The 25,704-nt window shown below is 46.9% G+C and overlaps 1 protein-coding gene across 2 annotated transcripts in view; it reads left to right on the forward strand.

Moving 5' to 3' along the window:
* Positions 1-25,704, forward strand: part of LOC142574275 (amine sulfotransferase-like) — a 33,441-nt gene that overhangs the window by 378 nt on the left and 7,359 nt on the right. Inside the window, exons 2-3 of one of the 2 annotated variants that reach the window (XM_075683399.1) lie at positions 8,274-8,311; positions 18,620-18,964. In XM_075683399.1, coding sequence (XP_075539514.1) covers positions 18,630-18,964 — 335 coding nt within the window. In that variant the 5' untranslated portion in view covers positions 8,274-8,311; positions 18,620-18,629. The remainder of the gene's footprint in view (positions 1-8,273; positions 8,312-18,619; positions 18,965-25,704) is intronic. The other variant, XM_075683400.1, reaches the window with a different exon arrangement.

Genomic DNA, 25,704 nt, shown 5'->3' on the forward strand with positions numbered 1-25,704 from the left:
TATTCCAGGTGATTCTTCGTGCCCGCGATATGTTTGAAGAGACCGTCCAATTTTTCAACAGGGTAACCGTGTAAATGCTATTTCGAAAAGATTTGAGAACCACACGTATAGCAGCAATTCGTTGGCGGGCCCCCCTCGAAGTCTCGTCATGGTTCGGTCTAAGCCTCTGCAAATTGGCTACGGCTGCTACTGTCGAAAGAATGCCAAGTGGCGTGATCGAGTCCAATGTACGAACACGTGGATGGTTGGGCAGCGTGTGCGTAAACGCGTAGTGGTGCTGTCAAGTGCCAATTAATGTACCGAAGTTGCAACCTTCTCCCGTTGTTTGTGAGCAAGTAGGCAATACGCTTTCTTGTTTTCTTTTCTGTTCTTTTTTTATTATTTGTTTCTTTTTTCCTTTCCCCTACGTTCGAGTAGGAGCGATCCTGCACTGCCTAGCCATCCCTGTGTTTATGTGTGTGTTTGCATGTTATTATTTTTCTTCAAACATACTTGAATGCGCAGCCGCCATACAAAATACAGCAATAAACAGCGTAACCGTTCGTTGCGCACAGTCGCCATGCAAATCGAGTGCGAATATGAATGTTTGCTGCGTACGGTGAAAATGTGACACGCTCGAAAGAACCCAATATTTTCGAGCCTCGAAAGCGACCGGAAACCGTGAGCACTGTGACGTCACCGTAAGTTCAGTGTGGGTCAGCGCCCATTAACAAGAATAGCGTAGATCTACGACGACAGACGCATTGTTTCATCTTAACCGTTTCTGGTTGTATACACTCGCGTACTGCCACCTGCCCCGACGCGGCACCGCATATTGACCGAATGAATGCGCTCCGTGCGTTCTCTGGGCAAAAAAAAAAGCACCGTCTGCTCGCTTGGCTATTTAGAAGTCGGTGCTCTTCAACGGACAGCTTGAGCAGACATACACTAATGCAGCAATCAACAAAAATGACGCACTCTGTGAATATAGTAACGATAACGGTCAATGCTGACTTAATAATTACTTTTTTTCGCCTCTGTGTGTTGTAGCTTAACTTCAAACTTCAAAAAAAGCAAAGTATCGAGATTAATCGTGCATTAATTTCTTTCAGTTGCAACCCAAGTGATTTCTTTTTATTTATTGCGTGCTCTACCGTGTGATTATTTCATAATTTTTGTTGAATTTTTATTGATATCCTGTTGCAGCTGACACAATTCTAATACTAGAACTGGATTATTCAGAGAGGCGGACATGCGCGATAGATCTACACGTATTCACCTACCTTAAAAAATCCGCTAATTGTCCTTGAAATTATTTACTTTACGACACATATTGCAATTTACGAATTGTAGCCGATGAGTTGGCAAAGTGTGTCGACTTAGAGTGAATTTCCTGAATGACGCCAGTTTGGAGATATGCGCCATCAAACTTGCCGCAAAAATTCATTGTTCTTCCGCTTATTTTTTGTTTTTAACAAAGCTCTCTTTTTACGCATTCAAGCACGAAACTAACTGGAACGCCCATGTATCCGTTCCACTCGCTGAGAATTATCTCGTAACTGGTGTCAGCCTGGAAATTAATTTCAAATGGACGCGTGTTGCAAACTCACCGGCTGCGATCCGTCAATTGTAATATGTGCCATAAGGTAGTTAAATCTGAACATAGTGATTTTTTTGTTAATTATTTGAATTGATGTTTCAATGTCTCTTGCTAGTAATGTCCGCATCTTCGAATAATCCCGCTCAAGGACAAGAGTTATACTATCTACCACGGACTATTTCTAAGTATTTCATAAAACTGGTTGTTCACCCTGTATTGACCCTTTTCGCTGGGCAGTTTGTTCTATAGCAACAAGATGGCGCTTTCATCGGCGCGCCACACTTAGCCTCAGCGCACGAATACGAAACCACTACCGCTTCCATCTTGCTACTGCGCGATCAGCTGTCCGAAATGCAACTGAGTTTTTCCTAACGCACTGTGCTCCAATCATGCTGGTTTGAATCATGTGGATTGAAGTCGTGTGCAGTAGTCGGCTGCAAAAATTTTGTCTGGCATATTGAGGAATGGAATGAATCTGTGTAGCCAAGTACATGGACCACTGCTGCAACTTTCCGTACGTGTTATCCGCACTTCGAGATGTACGGCTGTCTTCGAGAATGCAGAAATTCGCTCATCCGCCAGTGCTGTAATCACTAACGTTAAAAAAAGGGTGCTTCAGCCCCAGAACGTTGGCAACAGTGAGTGTCGCTCGTATGACAAAGGGAGTAGCGTCGCTTCCTTTCATAGTTTCGTGCACAGTGTCAGAGCACATCTACCCCAACTGGCACGGAAGCTTACGTTCTCTCAAGTGCCAACGTGTCGAGCGAATGGGTGGACACTTGAATATATGCGCACGATATACGCACAATAAAGGACGGACTGCAACCATAGCGCACAAAATATATCTGAAGAACAAAATATATCGGAAGTGAGCACACCCGCGAGCAAATGCCGAAGATATTCAGATAGTGACTGCACCGAGGAAGTCAGAAATGTGACAAGCCGCTGCTTCAGAACATTTACCTAATAAAGAGCGAAGAGCAAAACGCACTAATCCTGATTCAATTCATGAGCGGAAAGTTGGGATAGCTGGGAATAGATATTTGGCCCCGATTTTAGAACAGCATGAGATACGCTGCTCGCGCCGTTTGGACATAGCTTAGTCAGCTTCGAAAGCGCTTTTCTCCATTACAGCCTTTGTCTGTAACGTTGAGCCCGTACCGAGGAACATCCACCCAATATATAACGAAGGTCACAGAAGAGCGCGGGGTAGAACCATCCTTCCACGAATAGATTCTTAAGGGGCAGATGCATTCTTTGTCGACGCCGCCAAATATGGCGGCGAAAACAGGTTTGCAATCTCCGTCGATGACGCGTGCGGAGCACTTATCAGCGCCGCGTCAATCTACACTAAACACACGAATGAGGCGGAGGAAACCGCGATAGCCTTGGCTCTTCAAGCTGCAAAAGGCCAGACGACCATTTTCTCCGACTCGCGCACGGCTGGCAGGGCTTTCTCGTTCACTCTAGTTTCTAAACGCGCAGCCGGCATAGTCAACAGATCATTTCGTATTAGCACGGGAGAAGAAACTAGAGGTCATACCATAGCGTGGTTCCCGGCCCAAGTGAATGATCTAACCAACCAAGCGGGTTGCAACCCCAACGAGCGGGCCAACTGCCTGGCGCGTGAATTCACGAACCGCGCCCGAGCTAACGGCTCGGCTCTCCCACAGGATTGCCCCTTCAAAGGTCATCTGACCACGTTTCACGAAATTACGTCGCATTACTGACACAGCTCAGTCCCCGGCCCTCAGTCCCCAGCAGCTGCGAAACAACTGACCACAGCGGCCGTCAGACCTGCGGCGCAGCAGCGGGTGCTAAGAATCCCTGGTTCTGGAGAGGCCGCCATGGGAATCTGAACCTGGCAACGTTTAACGCTAGAAAGTTATATAGTGAGGCGAATCTAGCAGCGCCATCGGAGCCATTGGAGGGCGCCAAATGGTATATAGTACGGCTCAGTGAAGTTAGGAGGACAAAAGAAGCATATACAGTCCTAAAAAGCGGGCACCTCCTGTGCTACCGGGGCCTAGCGCAGAGACGAGGACTAGGAGTCGGATGCCTTATTAATAAGGATATAGCTGCTAACATACAGGAAATCTATAGCATTAACAAGAGGGTATTGTGACAAGAGTTACATCTTGTTGTGAAACTTAAGAGGTACAAATTGAAGGTCGTACAGGTCTACGCCCCTACATCCAGTCATGATGACCAGGCCGTCGAAAGCTTCTATGGAGACGTGGAATCGGCGATGGTATAAGTCAAAACGAAATACACTATACTGATGGGCGACTTCAATGCCAAGGTAGGCAAGAAGCAGGCTGAAGACAAATGAGTGGGGCAATATGGCATAGGCAGTAGAAATAGCAGGGTACAGCTATTAGTAGACTTTTCAGAACACAATAATATGCGGATAACCAATACCTTCTTCCGCAAGCAGGACAGCCGAAAGTGGACGTGGAGGAGCCCGAATGGTGAGATTAGAAATGAAATAGACTTTATACTCAGCGCTAACCCTTGCATCATACAAGATGTGGCCATGCTCGGCAAGGTGCGCTGCTGTGACCATAGGTTGGTAAGAACTAGAATTAGGCTACACTTGAGGAGGGAACGAAAGAAACTGGTACATATGGAGCCGATCAATGAGTTAGTGGTAAGAGGGAAAATAGAGGAATTATGGATCAAGCTACAGAACAGGTATTCGGCTTTAACTCAGGAACAGGATCTTAGTGTTGAAGTTATGAACGACAATCTTATGGGCATCATTAAGGAGTGTCCAATAGAAGTTGGTAGAAACTCCGTTAGACGGGAAGCCAGTAAGCTATCACAGGAGACGAAAGATCTGATCAAGAAACGCCAATGTGTGAAAGTCTCCAATCCTACTGCTAGAATAGAGCTGGCAGAACTTTCCAAGTTAATCAACAAACGCAAGACAGCTGATATAATGAAGTATAAAATGGCTAGAATTGAACATGCTCTCAGGAACGGAGGAAGCCTAGAAGCAGTGAAGAAGAAACTAGACATAGGCGAGAATCAGATGTATGCGTTAAGAGACAAAGCCTGCAATATTATTACTAATATGGACGAGATAGTTGAAGTGGCTGAGGAGTTCTATAGAGATTTGTACAGTACCAGTGGCATCCACGACGATAACGGAAGAGAGTCTAGTCTAGAGGAATTTGAAATCCCACAAGTAACGCCGGAAGAAGCAAGGAAACCCTTGGAAGCTATGCAAAGTGGGGAGGCAGCTGGGGAAGATCAGGTAACAGTTTTGTTGAAGGACGGCGGGCAGATTGTTCTAGAACAACTGGCCACCCCCTATACGCAATGCCTCATGACTTGGAGCGTACCGGAATCTTGGAAGAACGCTAACATAATACTAATCCATAAGAAAGGGGATACCAAAGACTTGAAAAATTATAGACCGATCAGCTTACTGTCCGTTGCCTATAAAGTATTTACTAAGGTAATCGCAAATAGAATCAGGAGCACCTTAGACTTCTGTCAAATAAAGCACCAGGCAGGATTCCGTAAAGGCTACTCAACAATAGACCATATTCACACTATCAATCAGGCGATAGAGAAATGTGTGGAATATAACCAACCCTTACATATAGCTTTCATTGATTACGAGAAAGCGTTTGATTCAGTTGAAACCTCAGCAGTCATGGAGGCATTACGGAATCAGGGTGTAGACGAGCCGTATGTAAAAATACTGAAAGATATCTATAGCGATTCCACAGCCACCGTAGTCCTCCATAAAGAAATCAACAAAAGTCCCAATAAAGAAAGGTGTCAGGCAGGGAGATACGATCTCTCCAATGCTATTCACAGCGTGTTTACAGGAGGTATTCCGAGACCTGTATTGCAAAGAATTGGGGGTGAAAGTTGATGGAGAATACCTTAGTAACTTGCGATTCGCTGATGATATTGCTTTGCTTACTAACTCAGCAAACCAATTGCAATGCGTGCTCACTGACCTGGAGAGGCAAAGCAGAACTGTGGGTCTAAAAATTAGTCTGCAGAAAACTAAAGTAATGTTTAACAGTCTCGGAAGAGAACAGCAGTTTACGATAGGTAGCGGGGCACTGGAAGTGGTAAGGGAATACATCTACTTAGGACAGGTAGTGACCGCGGACCCGGCAGTTCCGGATAAAAGAATAAGAATGGGCTGGGGTGCGTTCGGCAGGCATTCTCAGATCATGAACAGCAGGCTGCCATTACCCCTCAGGAGAAAAGTGTATAACAGCTGTGTCTTACCAGTACGCACTTACGGGGCAGAAGCCTGGAGGCTTATGAAAATGGTAGTAATTAAATTGAGGACGACGCAACGAGCTATGGAAAGAAGAATGATAGGTGTAACGTTAAGGGATAAGAAAAGAGCAGATTCGGTGAGCGGACAAAGGCGAGGTTATGACATCTTAGTTGAAATCAAGAAAGAGAAATGGGGTGGGGGGCATGGGTAGGAGATGCAATGAGGAGGGAAGATAATCGATGGTCATTAAGGTTTACGGACTGGATTCCAAGGGAAGGGAAGAGTAGCAGGGGACGGCAGAAAGTTAGGTGGGCGGATGAGATTTAGAAGGCAGGGACAATATGGCCACAATTAGTAAATGACCGGGGTAGTCGGAGGAGCATGGGAGAGGCCTTTGCCCTGCAGTGGGCGTAGCCGGGCTGACGATGTCGTCGACGATGACGATACACAGCAGGAAGAAATTTCCTTCCCCCAGCCCAAAACCTAACAGGGCTCAGGCCGTTACTTTCAGGCTCCTACGGACCAGGTCTTACTTCACCCCCAGAGCGCTTACTTGGATAGACCCGAACTTCCGGCAGTCGCGCTCCGAATGCGATCACGCATGCTGCTCCTTCGACCACATGCTCTCGCTGTGCCCGTGCAACGCGGGCTCCAACCTTCAATACAAGTCCATGTGGGACGCCTTGCTGACGAGCTGGGATTTCACGAACCAACTACAGGCCATCCAGAGGGACCGCGAAGTCGCGGAGAGTCACCACCTTGCTGTCCCGTCGTGGGCGGAGCCACCAACTTGATTGGGGAGCCTTCGGTTCCCCCCTGTCAAGTTCCTCAAAACACTATGATAATGTTCTTGTCACTATCACTGTGGCCAAAGCTTACCAGCCGTGGTTGCTCAGTGGACAAAAAAGAAGAAAAAGTGGTTGCTCAGTGGCTGTGGTGTTGGGCTGCTGAGCACAAGATCAGGGGATCGAATCCCGGCCACGGCAGCCATATTTCGATGGGGGTGGAAACACCCGTGTAATAAGATTTATGTGCACGTTAAAGAACCCCAGGTGGTCGAAATTTACGCAGTCCTCCACTACGGCCTGCCTCATAATCAGAAAGTGGTTTTGGCACGTAAAACCACATATTTTTTTTGTGGCGAATGCTTCATTTCGTCTACACAGTAACCGTGTACGATATCTCTCAAAACAGGGGTTTGCGAAGCCGCAATGGTGCCATACAAACCCATTGGAAACACGGAGGTAAGAGATGAAGTTGAGGCAAAAAATGGACGCGTCACTACGTGGTCAAACATGGCGGTGCCCACGTTATCTTCGCGAATAGGGTTAAGAGTGTCACACACCACTCCACCGCATTGAGGCACTCTGTTAAAACTGAGCAATAATTTCTAAAATAAGGCTAGCGACTTAATATAATAATTGTTTATGCTCTTAGTGACCGAGTGTATAAACCTTACTTCGGAGACCAATCTTCTGATGCTCGTAGGTGGGCGGCCACTCTATTCCAGATAGCCGTGGCCTTGTGCTGATAGCCTGGGCCTGTCCACCAGCCGAGGTTGGTCCTCCGGTTTTGAGCTTGTCAGCTGTGCCTCCCACTCGTCTTCTGTTGCTGCTTGGATAGGCATTGTCAGCGGGTTCTTTTTGCCTTCCCAGACCGTGTGGTAAATGATGGGTGCGGTGTATTGCACAAGTGGCAGCCTCTTGTAAAAATTGATGGCACATTGGGTGTAATAGAGTGCCGTGGAGGAAATTGCCCATCTGAAGTTGGCGTAGTATGACAGCTTCTTCTCTGTTAATTTTGACGTGTGGCGGCGGATATTCCCTCATCTTTTAGAATGTTTAGTATTTTCTTTGTATCATTTCGTCTTATTCGTCATGCATTTCATTCTTGTATCATCACGATGTCCTGGTTGGGTTGCCCGACGTACATTTTTTCGGGCGGCGGCTTGAGCCACTCGGTTTCCCACCAAGGATTTGTTACTCGGGGTTCAGATATTGCACGTTTCAGGGATGTTTCGGTTCTTGATGATGTAGAGTGCGTTCTTGCTAATTCTTGGTGCCCGAAAATGACGAAAGACTGCCTGCGAGTTTGTGACGACGATGACCGACGCGTGACATCGGCAGGTCCTTATGGCCATTGCTATGGCGACCGGTTGGCTACCTCAATGCCCCTAGCAACTATTGATGCAGCTGCTCTCAACGTTCTGCTTGCTGGCTACGCAGGCAACATACCTCCCTGCCTTGTATCTGGCGGCGTCCATCTACCTTATTTATGCCTTGTTGCTTTCTCTGTTCAGCATTTTTTGTTGAGCGGTGGCTGTCGCTTGTCTTCCCTCTTGGTTGTATTGTGGGTGCATGTTACTTGGTATGGGTGCTACCTATACATTAGTGCTCAGGATCGGGTGTACAGGTTGTGGACTGTTGCGTTCTTTATCGGCAGGGTATCCAAGTCTTCTGAGGGGAGCTCTACCTGCAGTGGTAAGTTCTCAGCTTTCGATTTGGTTCGTCTTGTGAGCCTCCGCCAATTCTTCCTGAGTACTTCCAGTTTTAGCAGTTTTTCTTTCGACGTGGTGGGTGGTAGTCCTCTTGCCGATTTGTATGCTCTGAGTGGTGCACTGCTACAGCAATGATTAAATTTATTTATTTATTTATTTTATTTATATTTCGATCTTATTTATTTACTTATGTATTTTCAAATTGGCATCACACAGGGAGTAAAGGCAGTGCAATTGTTATTACAGGGTAACACGACTTAGCATTCAAGACTAACAAGAAAACACGCTAAATAAGTAAAGCAAAAGAAAATCCGTATTGCAAAGCAACTACTGTGCCAGAATATGAGGAACCAAATGCTGTGTTACTAACAACCGCCACATTAAAATTTAAGAAAGCCCTTCATAAAGTTTGCACATGCGTCGTGATCAGTGAAATACACACGCTGTCCGCAAGGAACAGATTCCATTGACGGCTCGCAAGAAAGAGCGGTGAATGAAAAGAAAAAACAAACAGATTAGTACGGGCGACGAAATATGTTCTACTTTAAGTTGGCCATGGCGTCGCGATAATGGGTTGCTTTGATATGTAGCGTAGTGCGTAACGACTGATCACGTGAAGCTTGTGAAAAAAAAAGGCACAGAAGAGGCGAGTGGCCTGCCTTTTCCAAGAGCTAGATTAATTGATTTGCTTTCCACAAGGCTTGATGTTCGCAAGTAGTTGTTTTCTGGTGAAGTGAGCAACTTTATTAAAGCAAAGCTTTCTTGCCTCTTCTCACGACTTTCCGGGCGCTGTGGTGGTCTTGCCGCGCGTACCACTCAGTTTCTTGGAACACCACAGATGACGCTAGCCTCCGCGCGTCCCGCAAGTATGATGTGGTAAGGGGAATCTGGAAAGAAGTAATGGTGTCCGCGTCAATCCATTTCGTTCCTAATCCATTCCATCTGAAACGCATCTTCCCAGATACGCATCAGGACGACACGTGCAAATTCTGCTAGGAAAGTCCAGCAACACTCAAACACATGCCGTGGGAGTGCAATGTAGTTCTAGGAGGGATGGCAGTTACTCCAGAGACCCGGTCGTCGAGGTGGGCCGCCGCTCTGCGCAGCTCAGACCTCGGAATCCAGACGTGGGCAGTCCAGCAAGCCCGTGAGGTGGCGTTGAGACAGGGCCTTGACGTTCCCCCGTGGGAGACCAGAGCCCGGGTCGCGTTAAACCTTGCCGGACGTGCAAGAAAGTTGTATCCACCCATCCATCCGCGTCAATGTTCGCAAATTGCATTCTATGCTTAGAATCGGATATTTTGTCGGGGTCTCAAGTTAACCAAAATCGGTAGGGCGGTTGGCTTTGGGACCCCACAGTCAACCCAATATGACGCAGTGCAGGGCCTCTATTGAAGTCAGAGAAGCACAGAGCAAAATTAGTTTTGAGGAAAGACTCAGGAGCATGGTTAAAATAAATGGGCAGCTAAAGTGCACAAGCATCTGTACTTGAAAAGCTTGTACACAAAATGGAAGAAGAGGTCAATAAGGGAGCGGAAGGCTGAGAGTTAGGCTTGAGCTAACGCGCTCTAGTCTGCTGCTCTGCACACGCGAAGGGGGAACGGCGACAGAAAGGTGTGATGACGGTTGTTGATGACATTGAATGAGCGATGCGCCAGAGTGAAAGCAAGTTCAACATTCTGAGTATAAACAATCAGAAATCTGATCCATGAATAGCTCAAGACAGTTGGCAACAATGTACCGATAATTGCAACTCTCGAAAGACAGCTAGGAGGAATAAGAAACGAAGTGAGAGAAACAGACATTTCGTTGGACGCAAAAAAATGCAAACGAAATGGTTCCTGGAGATTTACGAGAATGAGAAGAACGAAATTAGAAGGTACAATCTGTCCCACAGCCCAAAGGGCAATGCCCTCCTATTTCAGGCTCGAGCCGCTTGCCTAAGGAAAAAGACACACCGGAGCAAGTATTCAGCGCTAGACGAGGCAGGTGTATGTTTCAGCGAAAATCCGGAGACCACTAATGGGGCCATCCTAATGGAATGCGAAGTGAATCGCCCAGTGAAAACCGCAGGTGTCGTACACCTCCCAAAATCACTTGGGTTTAAAGTGGACGCAAGCGTCAACCGGTCGGCAATCGAGATAAACAAGAGACGTTTAGAGTATTGGTGGAAAAAATAAGGATGGAATATATTGGTACGACCGCATCCCTCATTTATAGCTAGCTGTACAAGGTAGATTTTGAAGGGGGAAAAAGATTAAGGAGATGTATACAAAAATGCTAGATGAATAACATGTAGAGCATATCTGATTATCAAACAGGTTGGACGACTATTTGTCACCACCCTGTTTTGAAGGGGATCCCAATAAATAATGAACAGCATCATTCAGGCCTACGGTGGCGCGGGCCGTCTCCACAGCGTGCTCGTGGAGAACGAGCATGTGAACACGTGCCAGGAAAATGGCTCCACAGCGTGCATACGGCGTCGAGAACATCCAGGCCTGAAAGAAGCGTCGCGCGGAACAGGAGCATCTTCGCCACGCAGCGAAACGTGCGGGAAACCGCTCATGTATCTGTACAATGCATACATACAACTTTATAATAATTAACTGAATTACGTACAGCCGCATGTTTCCATTAAATGTGAACCCTTTTTCCACAATGCGATGCGCCATGTGAGGCAATGATAATGCTCAGCTGTCAGAGAATATGAACAAGTACGCAAAACAACGCCTCAAGTAAACATTGTCGCCCGGGGTGTTCTGTGGACTAGGCAGGCAAGGCAGCGCTTAACATCAACTCGCCACTCACGTATTCGACTTAACGCTGAATAAGCCACACATTCGCCGCCAACATCACCCCTAGTTATTGTCAATTAAAGCAAACAGCATACGCAGCTTCGCTTACGTCTATTCCCACAGTGCGTGGGATCGGTAAATTTTCTGCAGAGGCTCCAGCTTCTCTGAGGTAGGACTGCGCTGGGTTTCAAATGAGGGATCCGTGTTCAATTGCAAAGCGAACCATGGCGGTTGTAAGCAAGTACGTTTTTGTGGCGGAGCTAGCCAAATTCAAATTAGGCCGTGCGAAGGCAAGTGTTTTAGATGGCTTGGTCACTATCGCGGCTATGTCAGTGTTCCGTCACAAATAAAATGACATATAGAGACCCAGGTACGTTATATAACAAACTGTTGCCATAGGCACATTATTTACGATGCAGTTACACGTCATGGAGCTAGCTGTTGTGGTAAAACAAATGGCTTTTGTTTTATTGACATTAATTTCCATTTGCCACTCATTACGCCATTTACTGAGCTTTTAAATCGTAAGTAGTATGTACGCACACGACTAGGAATTGTCTAAGAAATTACTCATTCATGAGAAAATAATCTCGCTGTGGGACACCGATCACTACTCGTAGCGTTAATAAATAAAAACAAGATAGACCCGTTCACGGTGCACTGGAATACTCCCTATTTAACCTGTGTTAATGAGGACCAATATTTTTTAGAGGAATTGGTTTCTGCAGTTGGTTAAATATATATTAATATTAGTGTTTGGACGTCTCAGTTGGTGCATTAGGCGAAATTGAGGAACCTTGTCAATATCCCTCAAAAGTCGAGAAAGATTTCATCAGGTGTGTAAAAATTCAATGACGAGATGCAGCTCAGTAACTCTACAATTGCGTTCGCAGGATCGACTGTGTAAACACCTATGCTGATCGGCAAAAAGAAAGCAGTCGTGTTCTGTTAGAAAGGTCAGGATAGCGGATGAAATTGTATGGATGGATGCGTACAATTTTCTTGTACGTCCGGCAAGGTTTAACGCGACCTAGGCTCACGTCTCCTACGGAGGAAAGGCCCTGCCTCAACGCCGCCTCACGGGCTTGCTGGACTTCCCCCATCTGGATTCTGAGGTCTGAGCTGCGCAGAGCGGCCGCCCACCTCGACAGGGTCTCCGGAGCAACTTCCAGCCTTCCTATCACTATATTGCACTCCCACAGCATGTGTTTGAGTGTTGCTGGTACTTCCTGGCACAATTTGCATGTGTCGTTCTGATGCTCATCTGGGAAGATATGTTTCAAACCGAATGGGTTAGGGAAGGTGTTCGTCTGGAGTTGTCTCCAGGCGAGGGCTTGCCTACTGTTCAATTTGGGACTCGGCGGTTGGTATATTCTTCTGGCGTTTAGATATGCACTGGTTATGCCGTTGTATCTGGTGAGCCTGTCCCGTTCTGCGCGAGGAGTGTTCGCTATCTAGCGAGATGCGTTGCCCTGTTCGGCGCGGCAGGTCATGTCTCGCGCCGTCTAGTGCGCCATCTCGTTTAGGTGCGGAAGCGCGTCGCCTTCCGTGGTGATGTGTGCGGGGAACCATATGATCCTCGAGCTTGGAGTTTTGGATTTGCCCGCTTTGGCCAGAATGGACAGGGCTTCCTTGCAAATTCTACCTTTGGCGTAATTCTTTACTGTCATTTGCGAGTCGCTTAGTGCGACTTCGTCATTCCTGTTGTGCTAGGGCCAGCGCGATCTCGCTATTTCCGAGTGTTTGGTGTATACACTGCGTGTGGTTCTGATTTTGGACTATGTGTCTACGACTACGGCGGTGTCTTTTTGGCCATTCGGATATTCGGCTGCATCGACAAAGCGGGCGTTTCCCTCACTGCCGAATGAACCGATCAGAGCCTCGGCTCTTGCCTTTCTTCTACCTCGGTTGTAATAGATGTGCACGTTTCTTGGGATGTCTGCCACCGTAATGCTGTCTCTGACTTTGTTGGGGATTTGCATTTTCTGACCATGCTGTTTGTCGTACGTTATGCCGATCGTGTTCATAATGTACCTTCCCATCGTGGTGGTCGACAGGTGTTCGAGCTGCGAGATGCGTAGTGCTTCGGCTATTTCTTCTAGAGTGTTGTATATGCTCAGCTGAGCCAGGAGCTCGGTGCTCGTCGATTCTGGGAGTCCCAGGGCTATCTTGTACGTTTTCCTTATGAGCGTGTTGATCTTGTTTTTTTTCCGCGACGTACGAGTTGTGGTAGGCGGCTACGTAGGCGATGTGGCTGACAACGAAGGAGTGTATCAGTCGAATGACGCTTTCTTCCTTCATGCCCGCGTGTCTCCTTATGAGTCTCGTTATTCTCTTTATGAGTCACGTGGCGGTGGTTGTTTTCGAGATATTTCTTTCACATACTGGTTAATGAAATACGTCTGTAATTTCATAGCTTAGATGGCTCACCAGGTTTAAATACATGAATGACACCAGCTGATTTTCTTTTATTTAGGATACATTCGGGTATCATTAGGTCGCTTAATAAGAGCGGCTAAAATCGAGCATGTTGTAGCTTTTGCTGTATTGAGTAGTTCAGGACATACGGGTGCCATCAGGACCAAGGTCTGGTTTCTCGGAAGACGTTCAAGAGAGGATTCTATTCCTTGACAAGCGATAATTGCGTTGCGCATAGTCCAATGTAACATTGCAAACTGGTAGTTGTCTGGTACTGAACTCTCATCCCTGAAAACGGAAGGAAAAGCTAAAAAAATTCTACAACGACCTGCGTCGGAGAAATGCCACCTTCCTTGGATAATGCTACCATCGAATGTGAAGCGTAGTTAAGGTTACTTACTTTTGATCTTTAACTCACTACAGAGCATACTTGAAATGTCGTTTTTGAAGCACTTGCCTTTCACTGCTGCTATTCCGGTTCTGCATAAACACGCATGTTCGTGATACTATCTCCAATCTCCCTCAGAGGTTAACACTTCGGGTTTTTAATATTCGTAGGAAACAGCCGCCACAGTGTGACTGCACTGCAGAGGGGAAGGACGACGTGTTCCCGATTGCTATAGCGTCGCCATCTTGGCCAGCATTGGCCTATACATAAATATATTGTAAATAGCCTTGTGCATGAACTACACGTAACAATATCCGGTGGAGGTGAACGTTCTCGGTACCAGCCATGGAGCTTCACAGCGGTAGCAACGCCGACAATGCAACTTCGGCTCCTGCATGCAGCACTTCATCTACGTAAGCCTCTAGGTCTGAAGTCACGACCTCCCCCTCCTCCCCCCCATCTAGATTCTGGCGTTTTCATGGGAGCAGTCCTGATGTTGACGACTGGTTCCGCTTGCACGAACGTGTCAGTCCCAGTCACATGTCACATCCGAATATTTTGCTCTCAAACGTTCTTCTCAACTTCAACGACACTCCACAGGCACGGTTGCAGACTCATAAATCGGAGATCACGAGCTGGGGTCTTTTGAAAGAGAAGCTCCGTGACCTTTCTTGCAATTGTTTGGTCGCCAACTCAATTCAAAGAAAGCTCATCCCGCACGCGTCCAGGCGTCAACTGAGTCCTACGTGTGGTACATTGTCGACGTTGTAGCCCTTTCTAGCAAGGCTGGCTCGAACATGTCGGAGGACGATAAGCTCATTCACGTATTAAAAGGCATTGCAGACGACGCCTTTAATCTCCTAGCATCACCAGCATCTATACGATCCCCAAAAATGTCGCCGTCTCGAGCATGCTAAAAGCCACCACAGCCCCTTGCAACACAGTTGCTACGTCATCTTGTGGCGATTTCTTCCCCTAAGCTTCATGATGCGACTACGTAAACGGCAACATTCGTCGTGCGGTCGACGCAGCACGACCGGCGGCCACTTCGTTCCCTGCATCTGATCCTGCTCGGGCGACGATCTCCTTGACACAGGTCTTCGTCCGCCAAGAATCGTCAAACGTCGGCCTTCGCTTTGTTCGTCCCGTGCCATCTGAACCTCTTCCTCCTCCCACGTTCCAACCTCACTCCTCTTACTACTTATATGGACAAAGCAAACCGTCCTAATAGCGCACCATTGACCACAAGAGGATATGTTTTAATTTCAACTGCCGACACATCGGGTATATCACTCGCCACTGCCACAGCTGCTGGATTTCTCCTACACGCTATTCTTCTCCAGACCACTCTTTTCCCTCCATTTCGTCCTTTTCATTCGCTTCCCTCCATGCCCAACCCTTCATCTGACCATGTGACACCTCTGAGAAGACCCCGTTATCCCCGCTCACCTTCTTCCTCCCGCCGTGAACCTCGTTCGCCTCCGTCACGCCGTGCTCCTTTTCCGACCTATTCGCAGCGCTCCCGACCAGAAAACTAGACAGTGCAGCTTCTGCAGGTGGAGCTGTAGTGCCGACATTGGTACGAAATCTAACTTCACCATGTCCACGAACCAGAAAATTTTGGACGTTGTTGTTGAAAATATTGCTGTGTGCGCATTAATTGAGACCAGGTCACATGTGTCCATTATGAGTGCTCCTCTCCAACGTCGGCTCAAGAAAGTTCTCAACGCGTGCCGCGAACCAAGCCATACGGCTCGCCAACGGAGGGACTTTCGCTAATGTGTCCATGTTCTCTGCCATAATCACCATCGCTACGAAGAACACCGTCGTTCTCTTTACCGTAATCGAGCATTGCCCTCACGAGCTCATTCTCGGTTTCCGTTTTCTCGCTATTCATACCGTCTTCATTGATTGTTCGGTCGCCTAACTTCGCCGTGACTTGCCTCCTCTTGCCGACCCTGTGGATCCACCTCGAATACGTTTAAGCCGCAAGGATTTCATTCGCCTCCAACCTAAATCTGTGATGCACGTCGGCTTGTTTTCCACACCAGCTGTACCTGACGGCAACTATGGTCGCACCAATTCCTTGCCTAATACTCACACATAATGTTACTGTTGCGCACATTCTGCTGCCCATTTCTGGCAACCGCACCTGCCTCCCCTTGTCAATTATCCCCTAACCGCGCAAGTCCCCCACAAGGGTTCCCATTGGCTGAAATTAGCGCTCTGCAAGATGATCAGGTCGAGCCCTTCACAGTCGAACCAATTGTTGCAGCTCAGCGGATACTACGACGTCATCCCAGAGAAGTGGCGCCGACGTTGAAAAAATGGTTTCCTCTGACCTTACAGCTGCTTTAGCTCAGCTCTCTGCTGCGTTCTTGAAACATATCGCGACATTTTGTTTTGTTTTTTACTTTAACGATTGGCGCTTGAGCCAAGCGTCTGTCGGGACCTATCGCATAAATACTGGCGATGTGAGCCCTATTCGACGTACATATCGTGTTTCCGCGTTGGAATGAGCAGTTCTCCTACAGGAAGTAAAAACGTTGCTTGGAAAGGAGGTTATCGGGCCTTCCTGTAGTCCCTGGACTTCTCATGTCGTACTTGCAAAAAAAAAAATTGGAACTTGGCGCTTCTGTGTAGATTATCGGCACCTGAACAAAATGAAAAAAAAAAAGACGTTTAGCTTTAGCCACGTGCTGATGATGCTCTAGAATGCCTGTGACATATTTCTCGTATCGAGACTAAAGCCCTATCACACACCTTTCACCACGGATGTGTAGCTTAAGCACCGGGACGGTGCTTCTACTGTAGGGGTTATGATACGAAATAGCCGCCACAGTGTGGCTGCACTCAAGAGGAGAAAGACGACGTGTTCCCGATTGCTATACAGTCGCCATCTTGGCCACCGTTGGCCTACGTGTAAATATATTGTAAATAGCCTTCTGCATCAGTTATACGTAACAATATGAACTTTTCTGCTTCGTTAATGACACGTTTTACCCGCCGTGGTTGCTCAGTGGCTACGGTGTTGGGCTGCTGAGCACGAGGTCGCGGGATCGAATCCCGGCCACGGCGGCCGCATTTCGATGGGGGCGAAATGCGAAAACACCCGTGTGCTTAGATTTAGGTGCACGTTAAAGAACCCCAGGTGGTCGAAATTTCCGGAGTCCTCCACTACGGCGTGCCTCATAATCAGAAAGTGGTTTTGGCACGTAAAACCCCAAATATTATTAATATTATTAATGACACGTTTTACGCGCGTCTTAAACTATGCTCTTAGCGTCGAGGCCCTTATTTTTACTTCATGAATATACTTTTCTTTGAGTGAAATCCACTTGTCAAAAATAGAAGCCTAGTGCTTGTATGCATCACGACAATGGAATGACCAAAATATACCTGGTAGGGAAGCTTCCATACAAGCCCATACGTTCAGAACATGGCGTTTACCTAGCACTCATGGGGTTTAGCGCCATCTGTACGAGGAGCGATTACTTCCAGTGGAAGAAAAAAATGATGTGACGCTATATCCGCTAAAACCCAAGTGACGTCATATTATTCTCAAAGGCGCGAAATTGGTTTTGGTGGTCTGCCATTAGAGCTGTATATTTAAATGTCGCGCCATTCGACTTCATGGGCGTCTCGAGCTCTCGGCGCGAGACGCCCAGTCATCTTAGCGCTGTTTCAGGAATATTACACAAGCACACACACACACACAAACAGAATGAGATTAAGATTTAGGCTCCTAGCAACTTCTTGGAGTTGGCGCCCAAATATTGCAGTTGTGTTGCGATCGACGACATAGCAGAACGATCCTAAATAGACAATTTTAGAATGTCATTTGCAACCAAACGTAAACGCATTACGTAGGCAAATAAATAGCGTCGTCCTCGCTGCGTGTGCTGCGAACGTTATTGCGTTTCTGTCATTTACGTGCACTGTGATAACTTACGCTCTTTGACTAGTTTATTGTTGGTAATGTTTACGGGCGCTAAGAAATAGTGTTGTCGAATATGGGGGGGGGGCACTCATGGCTCCCGCTTCAGTATGAATTCTCGTGATGGCTACGCTCCCACTAGCGTTGATCACTAATAGTTATTAAAATGAGCTTTCACTTTCTGTAACCTTACCTGAAACACTAGTTCGTAACGCATAGCGCGCCCAATTCCTGATATCGTTAGGCAATTCCAGCGCCGGTAGGCCTAACGAGTCGCGTCCGCATAGCAACAATTGTATGACCGCAAAATGCTTGTCTTGGCTTCAATTTGTTTGGCAGGAGGCGCGAAACAGCACCCTGTTTTATACCATTTACCTCATGTTTGCGCTCTCGTACGGTAAATTAGAAGTGTTCAAAGGGCGCGAACCCTAAAGTCCCGAAAAGGTACTTACGTTTAACATTAGTAAGGCTACAAACGCTATTCTAGAACTGTCTGCTCTGACGGGCTCGGGTACCTTAACGTACACCGACATGTCGCCCGGCTTTTATTGTTCGTACTCTACACCATCACGTAGCAAGGTATGAGGAAAAGTAGTCAGCCGCAGCGCCAACCTCGACGAGATTTTTTTTTTCCTCTTTCGTCATCTTCCAGGAACTCGAGCTAGCTCACGTATAAACGTGACACTTTATGAAGCTTTCGTAGTCACAAGCCCATCCGTCTTAATTAAACAAGTCATATATTTCTTGCAGGTTCGCCGCAATGGCAGCACGCCGGAGGCCTTATCGCCAAATTATCGACGGCGTACCCCGTAGCCCCTGGGTGGACCCGGACGCGTTTCGGCGCGGCCTGTCGTTCCGTGCCTCCAAAGGGGACTTGGTGCAGAGCTCGTATCCCAAGAGTGGCACACATTGGGTGCAGTACATCACTCAGCTGATCCTCAAGGGCGGCGAGCCGATCGACACCTACGCCGAATTCACCAGCAACACCCGCCTCATAGAGTACGTGGTGAACGACAACTGGACGCCAACGTTGCCCGTGCCAACTCTGCTGACTCATCAGCCGCTTTGTCGGGAGACGATGAACGATGACGCCAAGTACGTTGCGGCGACACACGAAGGCCCAGATGGGTGGATTGCGTAGTATAGCAAGCTGGGGAGAGTGATTAATTGATTGATAGGTTTATTTATTGATTGATTTCAATGTCTTAAAACAATACACGGAGACGCCGTAGAGGAGGGATCCTGATTATTTCTGATCACTTGAACTTCTTTGTTTGCATTATTCTTCAGTAGGCGAGTATTCTTGCATTTCGCATATGCCCAGAACGGCAGCCAGTGGCTGCGAGTAGAACCGCTGATCTGTTCCTTTCCGGATTGTAGCAAGTTGAAAACGCAAATAGAACACAGGGCTGGAATAGCAATTATTAATAATGTTATTATTATTATTATTTGTTTCGTAAACATGTATACATTTCTCAGGAAAGGGAAAGCGAGGAGCACGCTGGAAACTGACACCGAAAGGAGCGCAACTCCTGCCTACTCTTCAGAAAGGAGGAGACACAAATATAAAAATAAAAGATAGGAAGTAGGGGTGGGAGAAGGAGCGAGAAGTCAAGATGACAAAATCTAAAAGAATGAAGCAGAACACAAAGTTAAGGTCGCAGACAGTAGGGCCGGTCACTGGTCACTCGCTACTAAAGAATGCGAAATAGAAGAACTAGTGTCTGTGTTACAAACGTTAACTAACACAGGAAGCTGGGCGAGTTGGTGATAGAATATGTTCCTAGTGGTGGGCAACGTAACCCGGACGAAAGACAAAAGGAAGTACACAATACGAGCGTTACAAACATGTAGCTATGTTATTTAGTTCTGGAAAATAAGGAGAGCGTGATGAGGCTGACCGGCGTCGAGACGAACGGCCACTGGGGTACAAACATTCATCCAGCATCGTACACCGCAGGCCAAGGAGATGATAGTGCTTCACTAGCGACATGCGCCCGGCACTTAAACCGGGACACTCCAATATCAGGTGCTGAAGTGTTTCGCAGCAACCGAAAGACGTACGTGGTGGATTGGCCACAAGTTCTTGTCTATATAGAGTAGTTTGCTGGGCCAGTTTCTGCATGGTGAACGTATAATGGATTCCAGCAAGTACGGACGCGAGCACAAGTAGAAACGAACAAGTCCTGTCCGTTTCTACTTACTTGTCTTGTCTAAATGAAATCAAATCAAATCAAAATTTTATTCATATTCATTTGGTACATAGGTTTTCATTTCCTGACCAACCTAAGCACAGCATGCTTGTTGGTTGTTCAGGCAGCACAGTGAATCATCGAACGTGTGCCACAAAACAAAGAAGTAAGGCATACTAGTACATACTAAGCATATTATACAAAATTATAGAGACATAATGGGTACAACTCGAGCAAAATTAAAACTAAGTAAATACATAAATAAAGGACACCATAATAGCTTGACAATGAGCCATATCACAACTCACATAACATCTAAGGAACAAATCCAGGAAAGCAACCGTCTACATGCAAGAGGCCATCAGTGATTTATCTGCAGAGATGAGCACCATTTCCTTATTGATTTAGTCATTTTTCGTTTAGTTTTGAAATTTGTAAGTGCTTCTCCAAGTTCATTAAATATCTGTGGCACGTAATATAGCCTTACTTTCTTCCCGTAATGTGTAAAGCATCGTGGCTTAATGTACATTTCTGTCTTTTTTAAGGCGCCAATACACTTCGACGTGACCCGGCGCGCGCGCGCGCGGTGGTTGCGCTACGTCACGCCAGGTCGACTACGCCGCGTCAGGCGTAAATCCATCCCCCTACAGTACAACGCCGCGCCCCTGCCGCAGCCGGGGTAGCGCATGCGTAGAGTTACTGTATGTGCTACCGCAGGTAGCAGAGTTGCGCGTCTGTTTTATCACGCCGCTAGCGCCTCTATTGGCAGAACGTCATCACGTGGTAGCCAAGCAACCGTGCATTGCGGAGAAGCAGATGTTCGGGCCAATTTTTGTATTTCCCGACGCCGCCGCTGCAGCGAACTGGATTGACACAAGTTATCGCCAGTCAAATTCAAATCCAATCCGGCCGATCTTGCCGTTCGCTGTCCACGTGCGTGCTAGCTGCGTAGCAACAACGCAACGTGCGCAGCGCATCTCACGTTTGTTTCCGTCGGCCTGCCTCGTGACACCTTGCTGCAGTAATTGTTTTTCTTCCTTTGTAAAACTAGTGAAGGATGTTCAGGTAAAGACACCTGAACAAACAAATTTTCAGTCAACTGCCTATTGCGTCAAGTGTGTATGAGATGAAATTGCTTGACTAACAGCTACGTGCTCATTGGGCTGTGCTAAAAATTCGCAGCTGGAATATTAAAAGCTACTGCAAGTGTGGATTTTTTTTAATAATGGAAGCACGTAGAATTATACAGAAGATTTAGCTGGAATTACCAGTTTTCTTCATGTGATGCACCGCACTGCTTTCACAGAAGTGTCGTAAAAAAGCCAGCTCACATTTTCATGATTATGCACTGCTTGGGTTGTTTCTGAATATGAAAGAGGTTACTACTTAGTAGAGATATTTAATCTACTACAGCTTATGTGAAGCAGGATGCAAGAGGAATTAATGTCGTCATTTAACATACGGTAAGGGCCTAACTGTGTTTTGAATTATTCCCTATAATGTAGCTATGTCAATCCTGTGAGAAAAACTTTCGCTACACTCCCACAGAAGGCTACTTTTGGAATCCCTGCAGTGAAAAGGCACATCATGAAATCACACTTGCAGGTGTAGCTGATATCCATTGCTTGCTGCTAGATGGATATGTTCCTACACAAGATCTAATGGGGTACCAGAGTCGAAATATCAATGGTTGGTCATTGTTTCACCAGTAATATTTTAGACTGGCTACATGTTGAGAGCTATGGCACATAAGCAAGTATGGGCCTCATTATATTTAGTACAGTTCCCTTTTTAAAAGAGCACCACTTGATAAAGCTCACTATATCAAAATATTTGCACGCGCATACACTAGTGTTTTTGTTTTTTTCGCTGAAATTCGCATTGTGATTTTATTGCCAAAAAAGAGGTAGTTGCGGCTCGGTGCCTTTTGTTACTGTTTACATGCTAAAAGAGCACTGCACTGCTATTAGTAGCGTATTTATCTCTGTTGAAACAAAACCTGAGTGCCAAGCAGTATTCAAGCGAAGGAAAGTTATTAAAGTATCTGATTGTTTACCTCAATTACTAAAGTTTGTCCAGTTTTTAATAGGCTATGTTATTTCGAACCTTATACTACCTTGTGAAGTAGCTTTTTCGCACGAAACTTTTTGTAGGATTTCCGGAATCTATAACATCACCATATTCCCTAAGTTTATTCGGTGCGATCTAATCGTTACCGTCGCGGTTCACGAATGCTGCATCTGATCGGCGTATATAGAATACACAATCAATCCTAGATACGCCAGTGCACCACGTTATTAGGGCGGAAAAAGTGCACAGATGAATGCAAGTCCAAAAAAAAAAACTAATATACGCGCTGCATCTTACGCCGCGCGCTAAAAAAGGGCAGCGCCTTTTTCTTCACAATCTAATCCAGTCAACTGTTTCGATGCGCTTTGTTTGCGATTAGGCGGAAAAGCGGTGCACAAGCGATGCAAAAGCGCCCACGGTCGATCCACGATACGCTAGGCATGTCGCCTGCAAAAACGGAGTGCGGCTTCGCCGCATAGACTTGGTTGCTTCTCAGGCAAGATGGCGGACCTACGCGAAACTCTGCTACCTACGGTAGCATATACAGTAACTCTACGCATGCGCAGAACACCGCGCCGCTCCGTGGCGCCTGTCGTGGAACATCGAAACAAATTTTTCGCGCGCTTTCTCTGTCGGTAGCGATTGCGACCGCGGACCGGACTGTTGCTCACGATTCGGCGTCCGATCCGACGTGCGGCGCCACATGCTCCGGGATGCGGCATACGACGATTCGGGGCACACGGTGCGTGCATCCGAAAGATTGATCGGCGCGTAAGCTCCGCCCAGATACAGCCCCCCCGCTTCACTTCATATCCACATCGAGAAACACAATCCAAACAACTCTGCACAACACTGCTTCGCTTTACGCGAATACTGTCGATAAAATTATACCCCTGCGAGTGACGGAACACTTCACAACGGCGCGTTGTCTACTGACGGCGCCGCCAACAACCAGTGATAGGGCTGGTAGGCCTAGCTAGGCGGAAGCTGCGGCCGACGGCGCTGGCGATCCAACGCGAGCTCGTCAAAGAGCGCTTATTTTTGCCAAAACAATTAACACTTTACATTTGGGTCGCCCGTAATTAAATACAATTCGTTTACTCGACGCAGTCGTTGCGAAGGGCAAAAGTGCAAGCGAAGCGAGCAGCCTCGCTCAGACGGTCGGTGTGTGCTGTCTGCCCGCGAAATGCCCTCGCGTCACGGCTCCCGATCTCGCCAGTAGCTTGGTGCTAGTGTATTAGGCGCTGCTTTGCATAACAGGCACACGTTCGAGATAATTTTACTGAACTGTTAACTATTTCGTGTCGGAAACAAACTGCAGCAGGCAAGGAAAAAGAAAAGACTGCGAGAAACCGGCCAGCCAGGCCGCCTCCGTGGAGGGAACGTCAGAGAACGTCACATGCCAGCCACGCTGTCATTGGCTGCGGCCAAACGACGGTGCGGTTGTCGGACGCGTCGGACGATGAAAATCTGCCGGTGCGTCGGACGCCGGACCGGACACCGAATCGGACCGTGTGTCGCGTGGTCTACGTCGCAAGAGGAACAGGTATCTCTACATAACACAGACACGTAGCCGCTGCCACTCCTTTTCGTTGCTTCAACAGCTTTCAGTTCACGAGCATAGCGGTCCCTCAGCCGCTTCCATAGTTTCAGGCACTCTTCGACTGAAACAGGGAAAACAAGACAAACAAACAGGCGCTGAATGAATAGCATATCCGGAGACGTATACACACACGTGCGTAGCATTGACGCTCCTGTTGAGAGGTCAGAGTACATGCGTATCTGCTCCCGCGCGTTGATTTCCCGCTCCGCATCCCAGTAGTCCATTCTTTGTGTCGTAGACACACGGGTGTTGCTGGACGACGTCCAGAAAACTTTCGATTCTGGAGCCGCACAGGTCGGGCACGCTTTCTTGCGAAGAGGCCATCTCGTTCTAGCTCAGCCTGCCAAGTAGTGAGTCTCTACCTCGACGAGAGAGGGCGCTAACTTGCTCGGCGCGGTCGGCGCGAAATGCAGTCGGTTGCATTCGGCGCCGGACGACGTCCGAGCGCGCCGAATGCCGCCGGACTGTAGAGGGTCGTGTTTTCGCCAACGTAACGTCGCCATGACGAGCGCGCGCGTTACGCCGGAGTGTATTGGCACCTTTAGGGAAACGTTTTCCTTGAAAGGTACATTGAAATTTCTTGCATAGTAATGACGTATAAGCACAGTGTAATAAAATAGTTCTCGCATTTCCAGTATGCCAAGCCTATTGTTTTGTTTCTCCTTGTCAGCCTGTTGCAGCATAGTACCGTATGTTACACTGTTTAATATTCTTTTAATTATGCGGTTTATGGCTCCCATTTTGTGAACAGAACAAGTTCCACAAAATGTAATACCGTAGGTTATAACAGATTCAGCCAGCGCCACATATATGTTGCGCCTCAAGTACATCGAAGTCTTACCTCTTAGGTTACACGTCATCGCAGACACAGCTCTAAGCCTGTTACACCATACTGCGCATGATCATTCCATGTTATATGCTCATCAAATATTAGTTCGAGGTACTTGATTGCATGTTCAAATTACATGTTCATTACATGTGCACGGAGTGCAATGCGAGTTATGTAAAAAGAGAGACTCCCTTAGGAGCATTCGTTTGTGTGGGTTTCTAAAACAGATAAGCTTTGTTTTTCTCCGATTTAAATATATTGCATCTTGCGTCAGCCAGTCTATTACCCTGCACACATCCTGTTGAAACACTTTGCACCCAAGATCTAGATCAGTGAGCTCTAGTGCTATTGCTTTGTCATCTGCATATTGGAAGATTCTTGATCTTAAATTTAAATAAAAACTAGTTCAGAGACCTAGATATTAAATAGTAATGGGGCCATAATACTTCCTTGCGGAACACCGAATTTTATTGCTTTAAATTTACTGTATTTGTTTTCAATTCTAACACACTGTGACCTGTCTGTGAAATATCCCTCAAGGAAATGATGAAATCGGCCCCTGAAGCGTAAATTGTCCAGCTTTTGCAACAATAAGGCGTGAACAATAGTATCAAATGCCTTTGATAGGTCTAAAAACAATGCTAGCATAAGGTGATTGTTTTCTATCGCAGTGTTAACGTAATCCGAGAATTCTTCTAAGAGCGTAGTTGTGTTCCGGTCCTTTGAGAAACCATATTGTGCCGGGTTGTTTAATGAACATTTATCGCAGAAAGACTGCATAACGGTAGCCACGTGCTTTTCCTAACTATGAGCCAGGGCAGGTATAATAGAAATCGGTCTATAGTTTGCGCAGTCACTTTTCTTTGCATTTTTGTAAACAGGCCTCACCATCGAAATTTTCAATTCTTTGGGCATCATTCCGGTTTCTAATATATATATTCCGGTTAGTATTTTGAGAATCGCACCTTTTAGTTTGTTAAACTTGTAGTCCAGATCTCGTAAGCGGATCTTATCAAAACCTGGTGGTTTGAACATCTTCATTCTACCTATTATATTCCATAAGCTCAGCTTCTATTATTTTCAGGAAGGTACGCTGTCTCTGCGCATGAAAGTATTGGCTTATATTCGAGATGATTCGTAC

This window comes from Dermacentor variabilis, chromosome 3 (assembly GCF_050947875.1).
Source record: "Dermacentor variabilis isolate Ectoservices chromosome 3, ASM5094787v1, whole genome shotgun sequence".
NCBI classification, from domain to species: Eukaryota; Metazoa; Arthropoda; class Arachnida; order Ixodida; family Ixodidae; genus Dermacentor; species Dermacentor variabilis.